The sequence below is a fragment of the Parambassis ranga genome, chromosome 21 (assembly GCF_900634625.1).
Source record: "Parambassis ranga chromosome 21, fParRan2.1, whole genome shotgun sequence".
NCBI classification, from domain to species: domain Eukaryota; kingdom Metazoa; phylum Chordata; class Actinopteri; family Ambassidae; genus Parambassis; species Parambassis ranga.
Genome location: NC_041041.1, coordinates 2,268,989 through 2,287,159, shown reverse-complemented (window position 1 = coordinate 2,287,159; position 18,171 = coordinate 2,268,989). Strand labels below are relative to the sequence as shown.

Here is an 18,171-nt window from a genome sequence, read left to right as displayed (position 1 = left end):
CATTCAAAAGTCTTTTCTCCTGCTTTATAAAACGACCGTAATGCAACCTGTTACAGTTCGATAATATAATAATTGATCAATTATATATGAACAGATCCTCTACAAACATAAAGAGCTTGACTTTGTGGGTTGTATTTAATTAATAAGTATATCCTCCCCCTGCGTTTTAAGTAGATAGCAAAGTCCAGTTTCCAGATGCGGAAGTGGTTTCCAGCTGTCAAACAGATTTTTGTAAATCACACTCAGCTCTCGATTGACAGGAAGATAACACCTACTTCAACATGGATTGTCCACGTTGGCTGCCTCTGGAGTCCAACCCAGAAGTACGTGTTTTATGTTTCCTTCTCTTCAGACCGTAGAATTCTTATCGAAGTCATTCATTTTCATGTCAAGGCTAGCTAGCTTGTAGCTAGCTGCGAACAAAAGCTAAAGCCGGTGTGTCTCCTTTGCTAATTCAATGGCTTTTTTTATTAACACTTTCGTGTTTCTTTTATTTTCAGGTCATGACCAAGGTAAGTGTTTGGTTTAAGGGTTTTTTTTAAAAATCTTAAACAGCTCAGAGTAAACGGTGACAAAGCAGTGGGCACAGGCGTAGGGCCTAGCCAGCAGGGATGCTACACAGTGTAACGTTAGAAGCAAAGATGTCATCAATGGACTAAAAAAAAAAAAAAACTGCGTGGAAGAAACTAGCACATGCTAGCATGTAGCACATGCTAGCAATCTGCTGCTAAAAGCAGCAATCTGCTGCTGAAAGGATGAAGTTTTGTAAAGTTTCCTTTAAAACTTTCACACATCACAAAAGCTTTTCTGGGAGGATTCATCAGCACATACCTGACGTCATATCACCGGGGTGCCACAGTTGTTTCTATTTTTTATTCATCTGGTTTCAATACAGATAAATAACAGTTTTAAGTTGAGGTTGTCTGTCACGTCTCGGTGTGGATCCCACTTCACTGTCGGCTTGTGTGTAGTTTGTCAGTTGTTTGGGTATGAGGCCAACCTGGCAGTTTGGGGACGTCTACGGATTGGATCCAGAGCTTCTCAGCATAGTACCCAGACCGGTGTGTGCAGTGCTGCTCCTCTTCCCCGTGACTGAGAAGGTACGCTGCATGATTCAGCTTTCAACTCGGGCTCACATCCATCCCACAGGCATCACTGTAAAAAAAACAATAACATTTGTTTCTGTCCAGTATGAGGCCTTCAAGCAAGAAGAGGAGGACAAACTGAAGGATCAGCCACAGGAGGTCTCTCCTGATGTCTACTTCATCAAACAGACTATTGGAAATGCTTGTGGAACAATAGGGTTAATTCATGCTGTGGCAAACAACCAGAAACACCTGGAGTTCGGTGAGTATCTGAGAAGAAAAAGTGACTGACTCCTATATATAGTCAAATATTCAGCTGTCTGCTGGTGAATTTTTAGTTGCACCCAACAAACAGCACATGGAGCATACATTCAATCCTTGACTGGCGTTTCTTTGCAGAGTCTGATTCTCCTCTTAAGAAGTTTCTTGAACAAACATCTAAAATGACCCCAGAGGATCGAGCCACCTTCCTGGAAAAAGACGAGGTAAAAAAAAAACAACAAATGTTAAGGATGAGAGGTTTTTCTCTCTTTGTCTGACATAAAATCTGCTTTTGTCTTCCAGAGTATACGTGTGACACATGAATCCAGTGCACAGGAGGGACAGACCGAGGTTTGTGTTCAGGTTTTAACCTGCTATAACATCATATGAGCATCAACACAGTGCATATGCGTCTGTCTGTTTGTTTGTAGGCCCCAAGTTTAGACGAGAAAGTGAATCTGCACTTTATAGCTTTTGTGAATGTTGGAGGACGGTTATATGAGCTGGGTGAGTTCACCAGAAGAAAACGGCTGTTTACCACGGTTACTGCAGCAGAGAAGCCACCTGGTTAACGGCCTTTTTCATTCATAGATGGCCGGAAGCCGTTCCCCGTCGTCCATGGAAACACTTCAGAGGATACCTTCCTAGAGGTGAGACGGTACAGAATGAATCGGGCTGCATATAAAACATAACAACACCTCTTCAAGCTGACCTGCTGATGATTATTTTTACGTCTTCGTTCCAGGACGCTGTAGAAGTTTGTAAGATCTTCATGGCTCGTGACCCTCAGGAGGTTCGTTTCACCATCATTGCCCTCTCCAAAGATTCCTACTGAGGAAACCTCCCAGAAAGCAAAGAAAACACACGACTGCCAAACATTCTCAAGTGCTGACTGGATTGGAAAATTAAATTTTCTTTAAAAAAACAAACAAAAAAAACTACACTAAGTGATGTGAAGACAAAAAATGAGACGTGTCAGGGATTTCCTGAATGTGCTGCTGTGTCACTAAAAGTATTTCTTAAGATCAAAATCATCCAGTGTGTCCACAGCTGGGTGATCGCACAGCTGTGCTACCATGACAACTGCACTATGGCTTGTTTACATTTGGCTTTCACACACACACACACACACACACAGGAGTCTTTTTTACTTCAATGATACAAACTAAGCTTCTGACGTTAACCACTAAGTGAGCAGAAGAAACACAAAGCTTTGGGTCTCGTGCTGTTTTGCAGTGTTAAAAACACACTTCCTTCAAGTGAGGCTGATTGAACGTGCAGACTGTACGTCCACATTGAAGGTGCCTACGTTTTTGTAATAAGAATTTGATTCTGTTGAATAAAAAGGCAACTTTATTAAACATTTCTGACATGGAGCTTCTCAGTCTGTGCGTCACTTTGTCTGATAATAGTGATTGTACTGTACGACATTATGACATTTTAAGCAGGTCTACTGATGAGAACTAAACATGTTTTGATGCATTTTTGCAGCACCTCCATCAGATTCTGTAGGATTTCTCCAGAATTTGTGTAGTAGCCGAAGCCACGCCTCCCAACCAGTCTGTGACTTCGGCCATCATGCACGTACCTCTGGTGCGTGCAGAGCAGGAAGAGAGTGACAACCAGCCAATACTCCGTGCAGGGTCCACCCGGAGGATTGGTTGATGTTTTTAGTGTTTTATAGCTAGATGATTCATATTCTTCGCTTTAATGCCAAACTGCCGAACTAATTGGTTGCTATCAGATTGTAAAGAGAAGTTACACTAATTTAACAAAAAGTGCATCAGAATGAAATCTCCTACCCGACCTTTAAACAGATTTAAGCAGAATATTCACATACTTCCACTACTGTATTATTACTACTGCTGTATAACTATGTGAGCAGCATTTTATTTTACACGTTGAAGACTGCAGACCTATCTAAAAACTCACTATTAGCCATCATGGTAACATGATGATGATAATCTCCCCTTGAAACACTCTAGTAATCTAAAACCAGTGTGGTTACTTTTACTACTTTCATGGATTCATCTTTTGTTCTGCAGTCTTCAGTAATGGCCGCTGGGGGGCACTGGAGGATAGAAAATGTCTTCTTTTTTGTTTTTTTTTTAAAGTCAAGCTGTAATGCCTTCAAACAGCAGAAGTTTTGCCCAGAGGCTGAAACTTTCTGACATCCCTGTGTTTGCAGCCGGCAGCGCTCAGACCTCACTTTGGTTTTTTCTGTCCAGCAGATTCTGCAGCCTGGGAGCATGTTGCTGCCTCACTCGGTGTTAAGTTACACTATTGTGCATCTCGCCTATTTGTCCTGGTAGCAGTGGAAACCCGGGGTCAAAACATCCTTCCTGAGAGCCAGATAACAGCGAGACATTCAAGCCCTGCGTTCACCTGGAAGCCTGCGCAACAGGGACCCGTGGGTGGTCCCCGGACCTTACTTTGGATACACCTCACGCTTCTGCGTTACACTTGAAGAAAAGCTGCGAGTAAAAACAAAGCGCGTGAAGACTCGTTTGCGTAAAGGTGGAAAAGAAGAAAGAGAGCGCAGGTGTGTCGGATGAAAGCGCAGGTAAGCGGCGCGGTCACGGTCACGCACTCACTGTTCCACCCGGAACACGCAACAGCAGGAGGCGCGTCTGATGAATGGAGAGGTGTGATCACTAAGCCACCGTGTTTGTGTGGGTGTGTGGGGGCCACTCCAGGAACCCGCCTTGGCCCGCACGGCGGAGCGCGGATCACCAGAGTTCGTGATGGAGTGGCGCGAGCAGTCCGCGGTCAGCTGCGACGAAGCGTACGCGGAGGCGCAGAGATGGATCGAGGTGAGTGGAAACAACTTTTCCTTTTACCTTCCCTGATTGGCTCATGGATCAATACACCTATGGGGGCATGTGTCACCTTTGACCTCATGTCTCAGGTAACCAGCTTTCTATCATTGGCTTCAGATCTTGCCTGGACCTGCTCATCACTTTGTCTTTTTCATGTTCCTGGGGCTTTGAAGCAGGTAGAAAAAAGAAAATCCTCCTGAAACACACAAAAGGATCGACTTAGGTTTTAAAAAAAACTTAAAAAAAATCTTAAAACCACAAAACTTTGTGCACGCAGTTTGGAAAATGTGTGTAGTTTTCAACAAGTGGTTCTCTTTCTGCCTTTTCTTCTGTGGCAGCAGTTCATTTCTAAAATGTGATATTATCTAAACTTTCCACCCAGACTCGAGCCAGACTCTCATTCTTTCTTTTCTCGCTTTAACAAGCTGGTAAAATTATGCTTCCTCATCTCCCAGATTCTCCTCCCAGCAGGGCGGCTCGGAGCCTCGGCGGCCGCTGCCGCATGGCTGTAACTAAACAAATATTGTTCTAATTTCATGAGGGGTGAATCTGAATACTTTGGATGTGACATCAGTGTCTCCCGCACCCGCACACTAGCCCATTGTAGTGGCTCAGCTCCTGGACTGGGGGGCGGTGGCGGTGGTGGTGGTGTTGGGCAGGAGGATTAGGCAGAGGGAGCAGAAAGCTGAACAAATAGGTGAAAGCCGTGCAGTTTTCATATTCGAAGAATATGTATGACAGAGCTCAGAGTGGAGGAAATACAACCTCGGGTTCTGGCGCAGGCAGCGGGGGGGAATAGTTTCCCTTCAAAGAGAAAGTTTTGTGGCTATTGGATTCTGCCACTGAATGATTAACAAGCTGCTTTAAACAGAGGCATGTGTGCGTGGCCGGGCTGGAGGTGTTGTTAAAAAACTGGACTAAATGGTCTGGAGCCTGTCACATGGACACATTCCTGCGTTAGCTGCCATGGCTGTGAACATAGCCCCCTCAGAGCTGGCCGGCTGTCAGCACGGGGCGCTGCGTCCTACAACCACAGGGCCCGCCAGGAGAACAGAGGTCCTTGTTAAGTGAATAGAAAGGCTTCAAGTGTGACTGTTAATGACAACAAGGAACAAGCGGCGCTGTTTGTGTGGCGTACGGCTGCCGGTGGAGCCTGACCTACACGTCTGTTTCTGCATACTAAAGCTCTTAATGAGGCTCTACACAGACCATTGATAAGTCTGCGACCTAAGCTAGGGGTCCAAGGTAAAAACAATACTGCAGTTCCCAGCATGACCTCTAGGGGCTAGCTCCAAAGGTGAGTCAACCCTCACAAGCCTCCAGGTTAAAACTGCATTTGCACTTCAAAGGTGTTCCACTTCAGTGGATCCTTTAAACGTGGCGGACACACATGCAGTGGTAATGAAGGAAGCAACAAGTGGACAACCTAACATGTCCCAGCTGAGGCAGAGGCTTTCTGGAGCTAGCCCCCTGCTGCCCAATGCTGGTATTACAATTCCCAAAGCCTATCCCAGCTAACTGAAGCGGGAGGAAGCCGGAGCACCCGGAGAAAACCCATGCAGGCACAGGGAGAACGTGCAAACTGCACACAGTCAGACTCCACTTGCTTGCTGTGAAGCGACCACCTCAGAAAAGTGAGAAAGAAAATCAAAAACAATTCCTATAGATCGCAAAAAGTGGCTTTAGGTGGACACAAAATGGAGGAAGGAATCACATTTGCAGAAGATGTTCTGACACAGTGAACATTAGAAGAAGAAGAAGAAAACTGACCTCACATATCTAGGATCTAATAATGTGTGAAATATGGAGCAAAGAGGGAACAAAAACATTCCTCAGTCTTATAAAGGATAATAAAACATTACAGTCCCAGTGTGGCTGGAGGCTGGAGTGTTTCTCTCCAGATTCAAATATATTTTATTCATATATATATATATACTGTATATATACTGTATATATTTAGTCATCTAATCTCTTGTCTTCTCCTGCCGTGTGGCCTCCTGAGCCGCCCTCTGTGCCCCCCCGATCATCAGACACCCTCACTGTGGCGTGTTGTTCTGACAGTTTTGATGGAAACCAATTAGAAAGGAGGCCACATGCATTCAGACGTACTCACGTGAAACCGCCCCCCCCCCCCCCACACACACACACACACACACACACACACCAGCAGCCATTCACTCTGCTGTTACGTGTCCATGTAGCTCCATTATTCTAACATGTCGGCGGTGTCGATGCTAATGGCTGTGTGTTTTTTCTTGACATATTTGGACGTTTTCCTGCTCGCCCTCTGACGACCCATACCACTGTTCTGTTTGCTACAGAAAGAATTTTAGGAACAATTAGTGATGGCAGGGTGGAGGTGGAGGTGGGGGCTGCATAATTGTGGTTCAGTGCCATAATAATGATAATAATAAAGTATCTTTGATGAACCCCTGGAGGAGCTGCAGGGGGAGTGGAGGCGTGTTTCCAGGAAGCGGAGCTGTGTTCAGATTCTCTTCTCCCGCCTTAAATCTGTGTTAAATCGTGTGTTTTTGCAGATTAGGGCTGTTACCCTGCATGGCAGGTTTAACAGGAGAACCAGAGGCCGCAGCAGGCTGCATCTGTAGGAGTAAAGTGTGGTTGCTACGCCCAGCTTAGTGCCAGTGCCGCTCTGAGATGGTATCTTAATAATAGTCTCATCCAGCCTGATGGGCTGATGATAAGAACACGTGAATGAAACCTCCTCTGTGCTCCCTGCGTGCCCGCTTGCATGCATGTTAATCCCAGCAGGGGTCAGGATTTCATACACCAAACACACAGCACTGTTCTCTGTGTGTGTGTGTGTGTGTGTAAGCTTTGCGTGTCTGTGTGTGTTTTGTGTCCTCGCCGTGTGGTTATGATTGACAATGAAGGGCCAAGATCTCCGAGTATTTTCCAACAATAGACACACCACAGGCGGCTGAGGCGTGTGAGAACTTTAATCTGATTCATCTATTACAACATGGTCTAATTCTCCTGGAATGACGGGTATGTGAGACTGTGGCCGTCTCAGGTTACTCGGGGTGTGTTCTGAGGTGTAATAATAAGTAATAGTGGATTCCTGTCACTCTCTTTGATTGTTGTGCTCTCGTCTGTCCTCCTCTAAATGACGGCCTGTCCTCAGCTGTTTGTCCCAGCTTTTGTCCCTCTACTTTGGACAAAGGAAGTCAGACAAAGGGCCTGAAATGAGGCGCACATGACTGATTGGGTTGGTGAGACCTGTCTAACTTGTTTTAGTGTGTGTGTTTTGCCTGATGTCCCAGCAGCACCTCACTGAGCCTGACCTCACACGATGTTGTTATCAGTCAATAGGACTCATCATCGCATAGACTCGTGGGCCAGCAGGGACGTCTTTGTTTCAATCTCCCTGAAGGTGTGTTGTGTGTTCGATAAGGTGAAAGCAACCCAGATTGTGGCTTGTTGTGGTTTTGTTAATAAGTACAGACTGAGGGCTGTTTATTGAAGTGACGTTAGCATGTTGGGCCCCGTTCACACTGGAGAAAGTCAGTCCAGCTTGTTTGTTGTCCTCCAAACCACTAGGTGGCGCCTCATAATATACAGAGTCTGTTCAGGCCGTGGTAGGACCGTGTGTGCGCATTTTTTTGTCCTGTTTCGCTCGTTCTTTCGCTTTATTTTCAGTTCAAAAAGCAGTTTATTCCTGTGTAGCCCTGTGGAAAATAAACTCGGGGCAAAGCTGTCGTAGTTCGATGGTTGTTTACATACGGCTTTTGTACGTGACCCGGACACTGTCCCTGTGAACTGGAAGTATCCATCGCTAGCAGGATTCGCTAGCCGGATTTGCGTTCAGACCTGAGCCAGATGTAAGCCAATCCGGCTAGATCCTCCGAGAGGTGGATCGAGATCTATCCGGATATATCCAGATACGACCTGAATGCTGCTCTAGCCGGATTGATTTCCCCAGTGTGAACGGGGTCTTAGTCAGGTTTCTGCTACCTCATAGAGGGTAATTTTCACCCTGATTACTTCAAACTTAATCCAGCTTAAACCCATCATAAAACATGCTGCTCCTTCTACTTTAAAACATCATCATCATCACAGCTGATCCACTGAACCTGAACTGCACCAGGTTCTGCTCAGAGACAGCAGCAATCAATGATCAGTGATCATTAGAGGCAACATATTCTATATGAGACCTTCTACAGACAGATAAATTGGTAACAACACAAAAAAAAGCTAAATATTCAAAACTGTCTTTAAAACAGCTCTGCTAGGGGAAAGGGAACAAACTGAACCAGGTGGAATTGATTAGGCAATTAAAGTAAAGAGAAACAAACAATAAAAGAAAAACAAACCAAGCAACTAACACAAGGGAACGAGTGGAAGCTGTCAAATAAACGAATGAAACAAAAGACGAGACAGTTCTAGTAAACAGAACAGTGAGGCGCACGGGGTTAACACAGGCTACAAACACGAGCGCAGCAGCTAACGCTAAGCTAACAGAAACAATGACTGTTCCCAGAACTGAAGCAGTCCATGCAGAAAACCAAAGGCACACAACAAGCTGGTCCGTCAGCACAGCGCTAGATACGATGAGTACAGCTGCTTACAGTCAACAACACAGTTACACAATCAATACAGAACCAACACGCACTCGGGGCAAACTGCATCCAGGAACGTAGCCGCCCCCGAAGAGATGCCGGCGTCTTCCCTAAAAAGTCCCGGGCCTCCTGCTGATTGGTTCAACAATCTTCCATGCAGAAGCAACGAGCCAACCAGCGGAGACCGCGGACGCTGCGTTACCATGACGCCGGCATAAAGTGTTCCAGCATGCCTCTGCATGCTCAAAAAAAGCTCCCTCACACAGAATCTGGTCAACTTGCTTCATATTAATCAAAACATTCACAATAATGTGCACATTTCTGCGCACTACCTCAGTTTCCTACTAAAAAAATACGAATTTTGCACATAATTTGGGTTTAAACCGAAATAGAAAGAGAAACAGACATTTGAACCAAGCAGCAACATGGCTGCCAGCGTGCAAAAAAAACAGGCTGATTTTTAGTTCAGGGATCATTTAGTAGTGAATAACGGTGGAAAACGAGGCCACTGGCCAAGAAACCAGTTGTTAGTGTGCTGGTAGGAATCCAGGTCCAGTTTGTTTGGAAGAAAAACTGCAAAATATATATCCAGCCATGTACAAGTGTCTGATTGCATTGGGATGAAGCACTGGGTCTGATGGAGTAACATTCCAACAACAGGGAACAGGAAGCTCCTTTAAGGAGTGGCCATTGGCATCTATTTGATCCCTTAAGAAAAAACAACTTCCAGTTTCACATGAAACCATAAAAACACATAAAAAGACGCTGGTGTTTATTTTGAGAGGACATACAGATTGAATGCATTATGACCGGCTGCAGAGAGAACAGCAGACTTTATGTTTAAAATCAAGGAGGCTGTTTGTTTCTGTCCACACTGGATGTACGCATGTGTTTAAAGACTGCACGCCATGCATGCAGTGTGTGTGTGTGTGTGTGTCTGCATAATGGCTCTTGGTGTTCCTGCACTGGTGGTTTGAGATCACTGGAAAGGCATGAGGCTGTAACACAGCCCTGTGCTCCTCCAGATGCTCCCGTCTCCTCGCGGCTCCGGCTCGCTCTCAGCGCAGCTCTCTGAGCCTTAAAGTGGACCACCGAGGAATACCTGGAGTCCTGTTCTCCACTCTGCCCCAGAGAGACAGTGTAGGAACGCAGGAGGAAATACCTCTGACTTCCTCTGCTACTGTTCTCAACATCCTACCTTTCTTCTCCAGCCTCCCCACCCTGTCTCACCCGCTGCCACCCTCCTCCTCCTCCTCCTCCTCCTCCTCCTCCTCCTCCTCCTCCTCCTCCTCCTCCTCCTCCATCCCATCTTGCTGTTTTGCTCACTTCTTGTTTTTGTTTTTTTTCCCAGGCAGTAACTAAGAAAAAATTTGGGAGCAACGACTTCCGATCGGCGCTGGAGAATGGCGTTCTGCTGTGTGAGTAAGTACTCTGCTTTTACCAGGCACCATTCATAAGGAGCCCCTCTGCTCTGCTCCAGGTCCGAACGCCAACGTGAGTGTTACTGAGACTTCCCAGGCAGACCCTGACCCCCCCTGCTGGGTCCCTGTTTGTTTGTTTGTGTGTCTCTGCATTAAGTGAGCCAGTGTTTCTGTGTTGTGTGATGTTTTCCTCGTCAGATCTTGAGGTGTGATCTGTTCGGAGCTGTGTTGTGTGTCGGGCAGATGTTACAGCTCTGTGGATCGGGCAGAGTGCCATCCTCGCTGTAATGAGAGCTGTGACTGAAGGAAAAGCCTCCAGCTCAAACCACGCCGGGCAGTCAGGGCGCTCTGCTTTCTCATTAGCCATCCAGACTTTAGATGAGTTTAGCATTAGCTTGTGATTTGCACAAATCAGCAGGAGGCTGTAACGACCCGCAGCCCGTGGTTCTGCTGATTGGACTCCGCTCAGAGGCACTTCTCATTCACAGCTGTCTGTGTTTTCTCAGCGTGAGGAGGAAGAGGAAGGCAGATTAAATCGCCTTCACCTAGAAGCTCCGTCCCCCATTGTGTTGCGGTTATCACAGCGTCTTGTTTGGAAAGGAATGTTTAGTGTTGGTCACACACACATGATTATATCCTACTTAGCTTAAAGTATGTGTGTTATCTTATGAGCTTCTATTGTTTCACTGCTAAATGACTACCATGAACCCAGACGCCCTTTGCATTCTTTCTTTACATCTATTGTCAGGCCCATGGTAAGCCTTACACCATCCCATCCGCTCCCACTCTGTCATTTAACAAATGATTTCACCTCGAGGTTTTTTTTTTTAGATCAAGCAATCAAGCAGATGCTGCAGTGTTTCCCTGATATCTTCAGCTTTTAGATTAAAATGTTGTTTAATGCTATGGATGTGTTTTTTAGTGCCTAACCAACCTGTAGTTTTTAATGTAGAAGTAAAATCACAACAGCTCGTGGTGTCAGGGGGACACAGACCGGACTCCTGAGGGAAGGTCTTTGGCTGCCTGTATACAGTAACACAGACTCTTGTGACTGTATCGGCCCCATTCATCAGTTGATGTCAGGCAATACAATCATAGCATTTGTTAGCATAAACATACATCGTATCTAGAGGATGTACTGTCGACCACGCTTGCTCAGCTGATATTCTATAGGTTTGGGTGACGTATCACAATTTGACTACGAACCTGAGATTGGAGTTCAGTTTCCAGAAAAGGTGAAGTCTTCACTGCACCTGCTCAGGTAGGCTGAAGTGTCCAGGTGGTGGAGGAATATCTCATGGAGCCTCTGCAGCCTTTAAATGACCAAACACATGCAAATACAATTATCATCAAATCATCATGGCACAAGAGAGTTATGGATAAACGTGGATGATGGACAGCACCCATTGACCATGGATTAAGTGTCATCAATCAGCTGGCAGTTTGGCTGCACTGTTCATCCCACTGTTCATCCCATCAGTCAACATTTTTCTCTGCATAAAAAAAGGAAATCTGGACTTTTTTCAGCTTTGGTTTTATACATAAAGTACTTCATGTATAAACCAGTGTGTTACCTGTTTCATGCTACATTCTGTTTTGTTGTTGTTGTTTTTTCCATATTGTGTTGGTCTGAGCGCCTTTGCGTTCACCAGGGGCCCACGGTTGTGTGTCGGAGCTCTGGCCTGTGGTTGCGGGCGGTTTGTTTGGGCTGCTTTCAGTGGTGCAGTGTGTGTTATAGGAGCAGTTTGTTTACATCCTGCTGCAGCACCGGCGATTTACTAAACTGAAGCCAGGTGGTCACCATAAAACACCGTCATAAACACAAAACACAAAGGCTTTGCTACACGTTTGGCTCATTCCTGCGAAGTCAGACCACTGACCGAATGCTTTCACTTACCCTGACGTCTCTCTTTCCTTCGTTCTCAGTCTGATCAACAAGATCAAGCCGGGTGTAATCAAGAGGGTCAACAGGCTGCCCACACCCATCGCTGGTCTGGTAAGTCTTTGTATCAGACATTTGTCTCTTGTTGTTGCATGTTGCTCATGTTGGGAAGCATCTGTGTGTGTGTGTGTGTTGAGACGTGAGAAGACGCTGTGTGCGGTGCAGCTGAGGGGGCTGGTGACAGGTCTGAGGTTTGGCTGCCAATAAAAGCGAAGCGCTTGCTTCAGTGACTTGTCGCTCCTTATATCCTTCCACACTAATAAGTTGAGTCAAAGATGAGTGCTTGAAAGGCCGACGGCTCCATCTGAGTACATCCTGAAATATGACAACATCTGCACAGCTCGAGGTGCCGTTCAATAAAAGCTGTTCAGGTTGATGTGATAATTACAGGTGGGTTTATGATGAGTTGATGGAACATCAGTTAGGATTGTTATTGAATCGTTTTCTTTCTCAGCCTTCTATTTACAGTGTTTGGAAGTCAGTGAACCTTTCAGAATTTTCTTTATTTTTGCATAAATATGACCTAAAATCAAAGTGTTAAGTCTGTGCAGCATGGTGGTGGTAGGATCATGGTTTGGGCCTGTTTTGCTGCATCTGGACCAGGACAGCCTGTCATCATATTGGGGAAATGTCTCATTTGTTTGGTTGCGGTCTCTTTATCTACTTTTGATGAAAATCTGCTGATGTTTCGGCTCAGGTTTGTGCAGAAATGTAGAACATTTCCAACCTTCTAGCAGCGGTGTAGGTCTGGCAGTGCGCTCAGATGTTCGCATCTTCTGACTGCAGCACTGGCTCGGCTAACAGGGATGTTTTGGGAGTGTCTGCAAACAAGATTTTGGGAAATAGAGGTTTGAAAACCTACCTTAAACCCTTCCCTCACAGAGCTCATCTCTTGTGGGAGTAATTGAGTCCAGCTGTCTGGAGGAATTACAGAGTACCCCAACCCTAACCTAAGCAGTCTGTGTGTGTGTGTGTGTAGGTGTGTGTCTGTCTGTGGGCAGTGTAACATATTTAGAAAGACAATGACAAGCTGGAAGTCAGATAAACAGCAAACATGGTATCTGTGCCATCACATCTGTGTTGTGAATATAAATCTGACCTGCTGCCAGTTTGTTTTGGATTGTAGCTAATATAACTGCCCGGGCACCTGCTGAGGTAACGAGTGTCTCCCGCATCAGTAGCACTTGTGTGGTATTTCCGAGAGTTGGACTCAAACCCAAAACCACCTGATCATAAATTCTCCTGCGCATGTGAAAGCTTCTGGTTGGCCAGAGGCTAACAGTTCCTGCCAACCACATGGAGAAAAGTGGAAAATTCTGCAAATGATTCACTCTCGCTCTGCTGTGAGAGTACATTTAATCCCAGAGCTGCTCTGTCCTCTACCCCTCTCAGCTCTATACATAGCAATGCTCATGTTCCTCAGGGGCACAGATTAAGTCAGGATTATCATTGGGGTCTGTCTTAAAGGAGGAATTTGTAAATAAAAATGAATCTCTAGATGAGGGGTGGATGTGCTGCGTGATGAAACTATCACAGATTTAACAGATGCTAGCTCGAGCCTCACTGCACAAATCATAGACTGTGTATAAAGACAGACGACATGTTTCCACCAACACCCATTGTACAAAAGTAAGGCTAAAATATCTCACATACAGGCACCGCCATGTTGGAAAAGGAGGCCAGCTTAGAATAAAATACTTTAGGAGTAGTTTTTGTTTTGTAGTTGGGTCTGTGTCGCCACCAGAGGGCGATCCACATGTTTTGGTTTCACTTCGGGGGGCTGTTCTGTTGTCCGTCTTTATACACAGTCTATGTACAGGACATTTTCAGGATATTTTCCACTGGTTTATACATACAACAGACGGATCAATCATCCGCATCAACAGCCAAGACATAACAACCACTCCTGCTGAGCGATCACAGACTACAACATTTATTTGCTAATTGCCAACAAACTTAAGGAACAAGATGTAAACAAACACCTTCGACAGTCGGCTCGCTGCTGCTGCTGTCTGTGCAGCTATCTGCTCAGAAAACACATCAGAAAGAAAACACAGGTTTGGATCAAGTAGTGGAGGAGTCGGTCGTTGTTTCCATATTACCAATACTTCCCGTCGTCTTGTGACGCTGTCTCCTGTGCCTGTTTGAAAGATTGCGTTTGAGGTCAGCTTTACATACCAACAGGTTCTACTGCTGACTGTACCTGACGACTGTCCACCACCAGGGCAGACTGGTGCAGACGTAGTCCACTTTAAACTATCGAGCATACCATGTCTGGTATCTTTCTCTACTGAAGCTAACAGAGAAGAAGAGTCTAAAAAAAAATAGTGTTTTTTTTTGGTATCGGAAATTTTAACAATGACATTTGGAGTGAAGCGCAGCACTCTAACGGCTGCTGAATTCAAACACGCCTCATTAACACTCAGATATGAACATTTTCTACCATTACATTCATAAGTGTTGTTTCAGTTTTGCTATCTGAAAGACTTCCAGTACTCTAAATTGATACCAGCCTCCAGCTCTGGCAGCGTAAAAAAACCCAGAGAGGGGGAAAAAAGGTTGGTTTGTGGAATATTTAGCAACATTGGCTCCAGAGCCGGGCCTATTCTTTGGTTTCACTTATGTCCAAGTGAATGTTTCTCATGTCAGCACACTTCTCTGCCTGCTGCCGAGTGCTCGCTGAGCTGTGGGTTTGGGTCACAGCTTCTCAAGTCAGGTCCAGTTCTGTTTTTACCAGGCAGGAAGGCAGTTGTTGTGTGAAGGGAGGGGGGGGGGGGGGGGGGCTGGAGTGGAGGCTCAACGGGGAGTTAACGACGACTCAGTCGGCCTCTACCCACCATAATGCACCGTAATTAGCAGGATGTTCCTGCATATACCAACTCTTTGGAGAGTTGAGGTAGCAGGGGGAGGAGATAAACAGACAGTTTGAACGGGCCTGAGGGTGTCTTTACTCATCTAAATGTCTGTGTAATCATCTGTGCAATGACAGACATTTAACTGTGTTTGGTTACTCTGTTTGTCTTGTATGGCTGCATGTTATGACTGGATCTGACTTTTTTTTGGGACGGGACACGTTGGAGAAGAGGCAGCGATTCAAGTATTTAGTATAGTTTATTGTCACAGGATTTCAAAAATGTGAAGCCCGATATTTTAACCATAGCGTTGCTTGGGGGGGGGGGGGGTCAGTTCAGGGTAATTGTAGACTCTGCCCATCGCAGACAAAGAAAGCAGAGACAGAAAGAGAGTGACGGCGGTGGGGATAAGGATCTTTTTGTACCATATTAGACACCTTATGAGGCTTTTTCTTGGTGTGAAGTGCTTAAAGAAGTCTGCCTGAGAGGATTAGAGGCTGCTGGATGGGTACAGCATATTTAGCAGGATTATGTGCAGGCACAAGTCAGCATAACATTCCTTCAGCATCATTATCTCTGCATGTTCTCCTCACTGTTAGCGGGGCTTTTATTCTGTTAGTAAAACACTCGGCAGTTAAATGACATTCACTCTTAATAAAAATGAATTAATTCTTTCATATTTTGTCAGAGCTTAAAGTTGAAGATAATTTGTGAGAATTTAATCTACAGTTCTGCAATAAAGTTCAGTTTGTCTTGTTTATTTGTACATTTTTTTTATTTGTACATAGTTCCTAATTAAAGGTTTTTGTGTCAAATCTGACCCAAAACATCAGCAGATTTTCACAGAAGTATGAGCCTCTGTCCTTTATTCCTTCAGTACAATGATCCAAAGCTTCATATGTGTGAGTGGTAGCAGTGTGTGAAGCTCTGCTCTCAGTGTCTGCTGTGAGCTCCTTGTGCAGCAATAACAGCAGCTAAAGGTTTCCAGTAGCTGCTGATCAGTCGTCCACAGCAGCTTGGAGGAGTCTGAGTCCATTCCTCAGTACAGAGCAGCTTCAGTTCTGACATGTTGCTGGGTTTCCTCACATCAACTGCTTGTTTCAGGTCCTTCCACAACATCTCAGGTGGATTAAGGTCAGGTCTTTGACTTCAGAACATGAACTCTGTTCTTCTGGAACCGTTCTTTTGTAGAACCACTTGTGTGTTTGGGCTCGTTGTCTTGCTGCTCTTTCTCTTCAGATCCAGCTCACAGACAGATGTCCTGACATGTTCCTTTAGAATTCACTGCTGTCATTCAGAATTCATTGATCCATCAATGATGACAAGCTGTCCTGGTTCAGATGCAGCAAAACAGGCCCAAACCATCATACTACCACCACCATGCTGCACATGGATGAGGGATACAGTTAGCACATCATGTTGTCAGTGAGCATTTCCTTAATACAAAAACACATTTCCTTATTTGCAATGAGTCAAATGTGATTCCTCTGGTGTGCTTCAGATGTGTCACACTGAGGAAAGAGAGACAGGTGCTCTGCATGTCTTCTATTGTGTACATGCCGTCCTTACAGAACAACAATCACACATCAGCTGTGAACATGTGAGCAGTGACATGAGGGAAAAAAAAGCTTCTTCTCTGGAAAATCAGCTGGAAAAAAAATAACATTATGATGTATATTAGTCAAGACAAAGCAAAGGAAACAAAGAGTGTCAGCAGTGTTTCCATACAGTGGATGTGTGGGAGGGAGGGGCGCTGATTCATGGCCTGCAGGGGCCCACAGTGACCTACAGGGACCAGCAAAGTGCTGAGAGGTCAGCTCGCTCTTTTAACATTTGCTAATAAGCATGTTTGCCTTTTAAATTTAGAAGCAGCTACCCCTTAATTATTTCTGCCCATGGTGAAACCATGTGTGATTACATGAAGCCCTCTGAAGCTCTGCTGTCCCGATGGGAAGTGCAGACTTACAAACAAGACAAGTCAGGATTACAACTGGGAAAGTCCTAGCACCGGAAAGGAGCGGTGCTTCTGCAGCTGAAGGCCTGTTTAAAACCTGTGTGTATTTATAGAGTGTGTTGCGTTACACTCACACATCTGTGTGAGCCATGTGCACACATATAAACTTTATCCAATGTGAAATGATTAACACTGTGTGTGGGGGAGGAGACGCTGTCCTTCCACTCCCATGTCCTCTCGAGTTGCTTCAGAGAAATATTTGTCAGTTTCTGTCACCCGACCTCATGTTTCATAGCAACCAAACGTCTCCAAAATACTCCACCACCCCACAGATTCCACAGGTATTCTCGAGTAAAGGGCTGGGCAGGCAGGCAGGGAGGGCGGGAACGGTTTCAGGGCGGCAGCAGCAGCACCAGCAGGCAGAGCTGCTGTGTGTGTGTGTGTGTGCGTCACTCCTGCGCTCGCATGGCTGATCGGGTGGGACTTGTGCAAAGCTCTGATGTCATCCTTCCTGGTTTGGCTTTTTTTACTCCACCCTAACCCGGCCCAAAGGTAGCTCTGCTGCTGTCACTCAGCTCCTGTCATGCAGCCTCCTCCTCTGTGTGTGTGTGTGTTTGTGGTGTTCTGCACTGGGTCACTTCTTATTTGCTGCACACACTCACACACACACACACACACACACACACACACACGCTCCTCCCTGTCCACTTGTGCGCTCTGTGATATGAACTTTGGAAGCAATCAGTTGTATGCTGTGTCCCTGCCAGAGAATTCTTGAGTGATTATTCGTTGCCTGTGAAGGTGGACGGCCCTCATCCCTGCTTTGTTCTTTATCCAGGACAACCTTAACGTTTTCCTGAAGGCCTGCGGGAAGCTCGGACTGAAGGAAGCACAGCTCTTTCACCCCGGAGATCTGCAGGACTTGTCCACCAGAGTCACCGTCAAGTAAGTTTTTTCATCTTGTTTTGAGCCACGGCTCGTCTTTTCCCCCCTCACAGAGCTGAGTCCTCTTGTGTCCTTTCCTGCTTCCATTCACATGCACTGAGAACATGAAGTGACTTCCAGGCTGTGCTGTGCTGTGGAGCACATGTCCTCTCATGTGAGGAGGCATGATTCAGGCTGGAGTTAAAAAAGGTCAGCGCTATTTTCAGTGGATTCACACCTGCTGATGTGAGGTGTCTGTAGAAAACACGACGGAGCAGCGTGTGTGTGAGATATGCGACTGTGTTTATGTGCAACAGATGAAAGTTTTGAATATTA

General features: G+C 45.7%; 2 protein-coding genes across 13 annotated transcripts in view; both read left to right on the top strand.

Annotated features, from left to right (window-relative positions):
- The first annotated feature begins 182 nt into the window (after window positions 1-182).
- Window positions 183-2,730, top strand: uchl3 (ubiquitin carboxyl-terminal esterase L3 (ubiquitin thiolesterase)). Its single transcript, XM_028393472.1, has 9 exons — window positions 183-323; window positions 501-512; window positions 972-1,100; window positions 1,191-1,347; window positions 1,485-1,570; window positions 1,650-1,697; window positions 1,778-1,853; window positions 1,938-1,996; window positions 2,092-2,730. The coding sequence occupies exons 1-9, from the start codon at window positions 282-284 to the stop codon at window positions 2,179-2,181; spliced, it is 699 nt and encodes a 232-aa protein (XP_028249273.1). The 5' UTR covers window positions 183-281; the 3' UTR covers window positions 2,182-2,730.
- Window positions 2,731-4,052: 1,322 nt separating this feature from the next.
- Window positions 4,053-18,171, top strand: part of lmo7a (LIM domain 7a) — a 42,697-nt gene continuing 28,578 nt past the window's right edge. For 4 of the 12 annotated variants that reach the window (XM_028394389.1, XM_028394392.1, XM_028394391.1 and 1 more), the window contains exons 1-4: window positions 4,074-4,159; window positions 10,094-10,164; window positions 12,090-12,159; window positions 17,750-17,856. In XM_028394389.1, the coding sequence (XP_028250190.1) occupies window positions 4,091-4,159; window positions 10,094-10,164; window positions 12,090-12,159; window positions 17,750-17,856 (317 nt within the window). In that variant the 5' untranslated portion in view covers window positions 4,074-4,090. Of the gene's footprint in view, window positions 4,160-10,093; window positions 10,165-12,089; window positions 12,160-17,634; window positions 17,659-17,749; window positions 17,857-18,171 lie in introns of those variants that run through there. The other 8 variants (XM_028394390.1, XM_028394388.1, XM_028394394.1 and 5 more) reach the window with 5 other exon arrangements.

What these genes read in the sequence shown, in the direction of transcription:
- uchl3 (XM_028393472.1), top strand. Translation starts at nt 282, where the DNA reads ATGGATTGTCCACGTTGGCTGCCTCTGGAGTCCAACCCAGAA. An exon ending in TCTTCCCCGTGACTGAGAAG is followed by an intron (nt 1,101 to 1,190) that starts GTACGCTGCATG and finishes GTTTCTGTCCAG; the next exon opens with TATGAGGCCTTCAAGCAAGA. An exon ending in CAGAGGATACCTTCCTAGAG is followed by an intron (nt 1,997 to 2,091) that starts GTGAGACGGTAC and finishes TCTTCGTTCCAG; the next exon opens with GACGCTGTAGAAGTTTGTAA.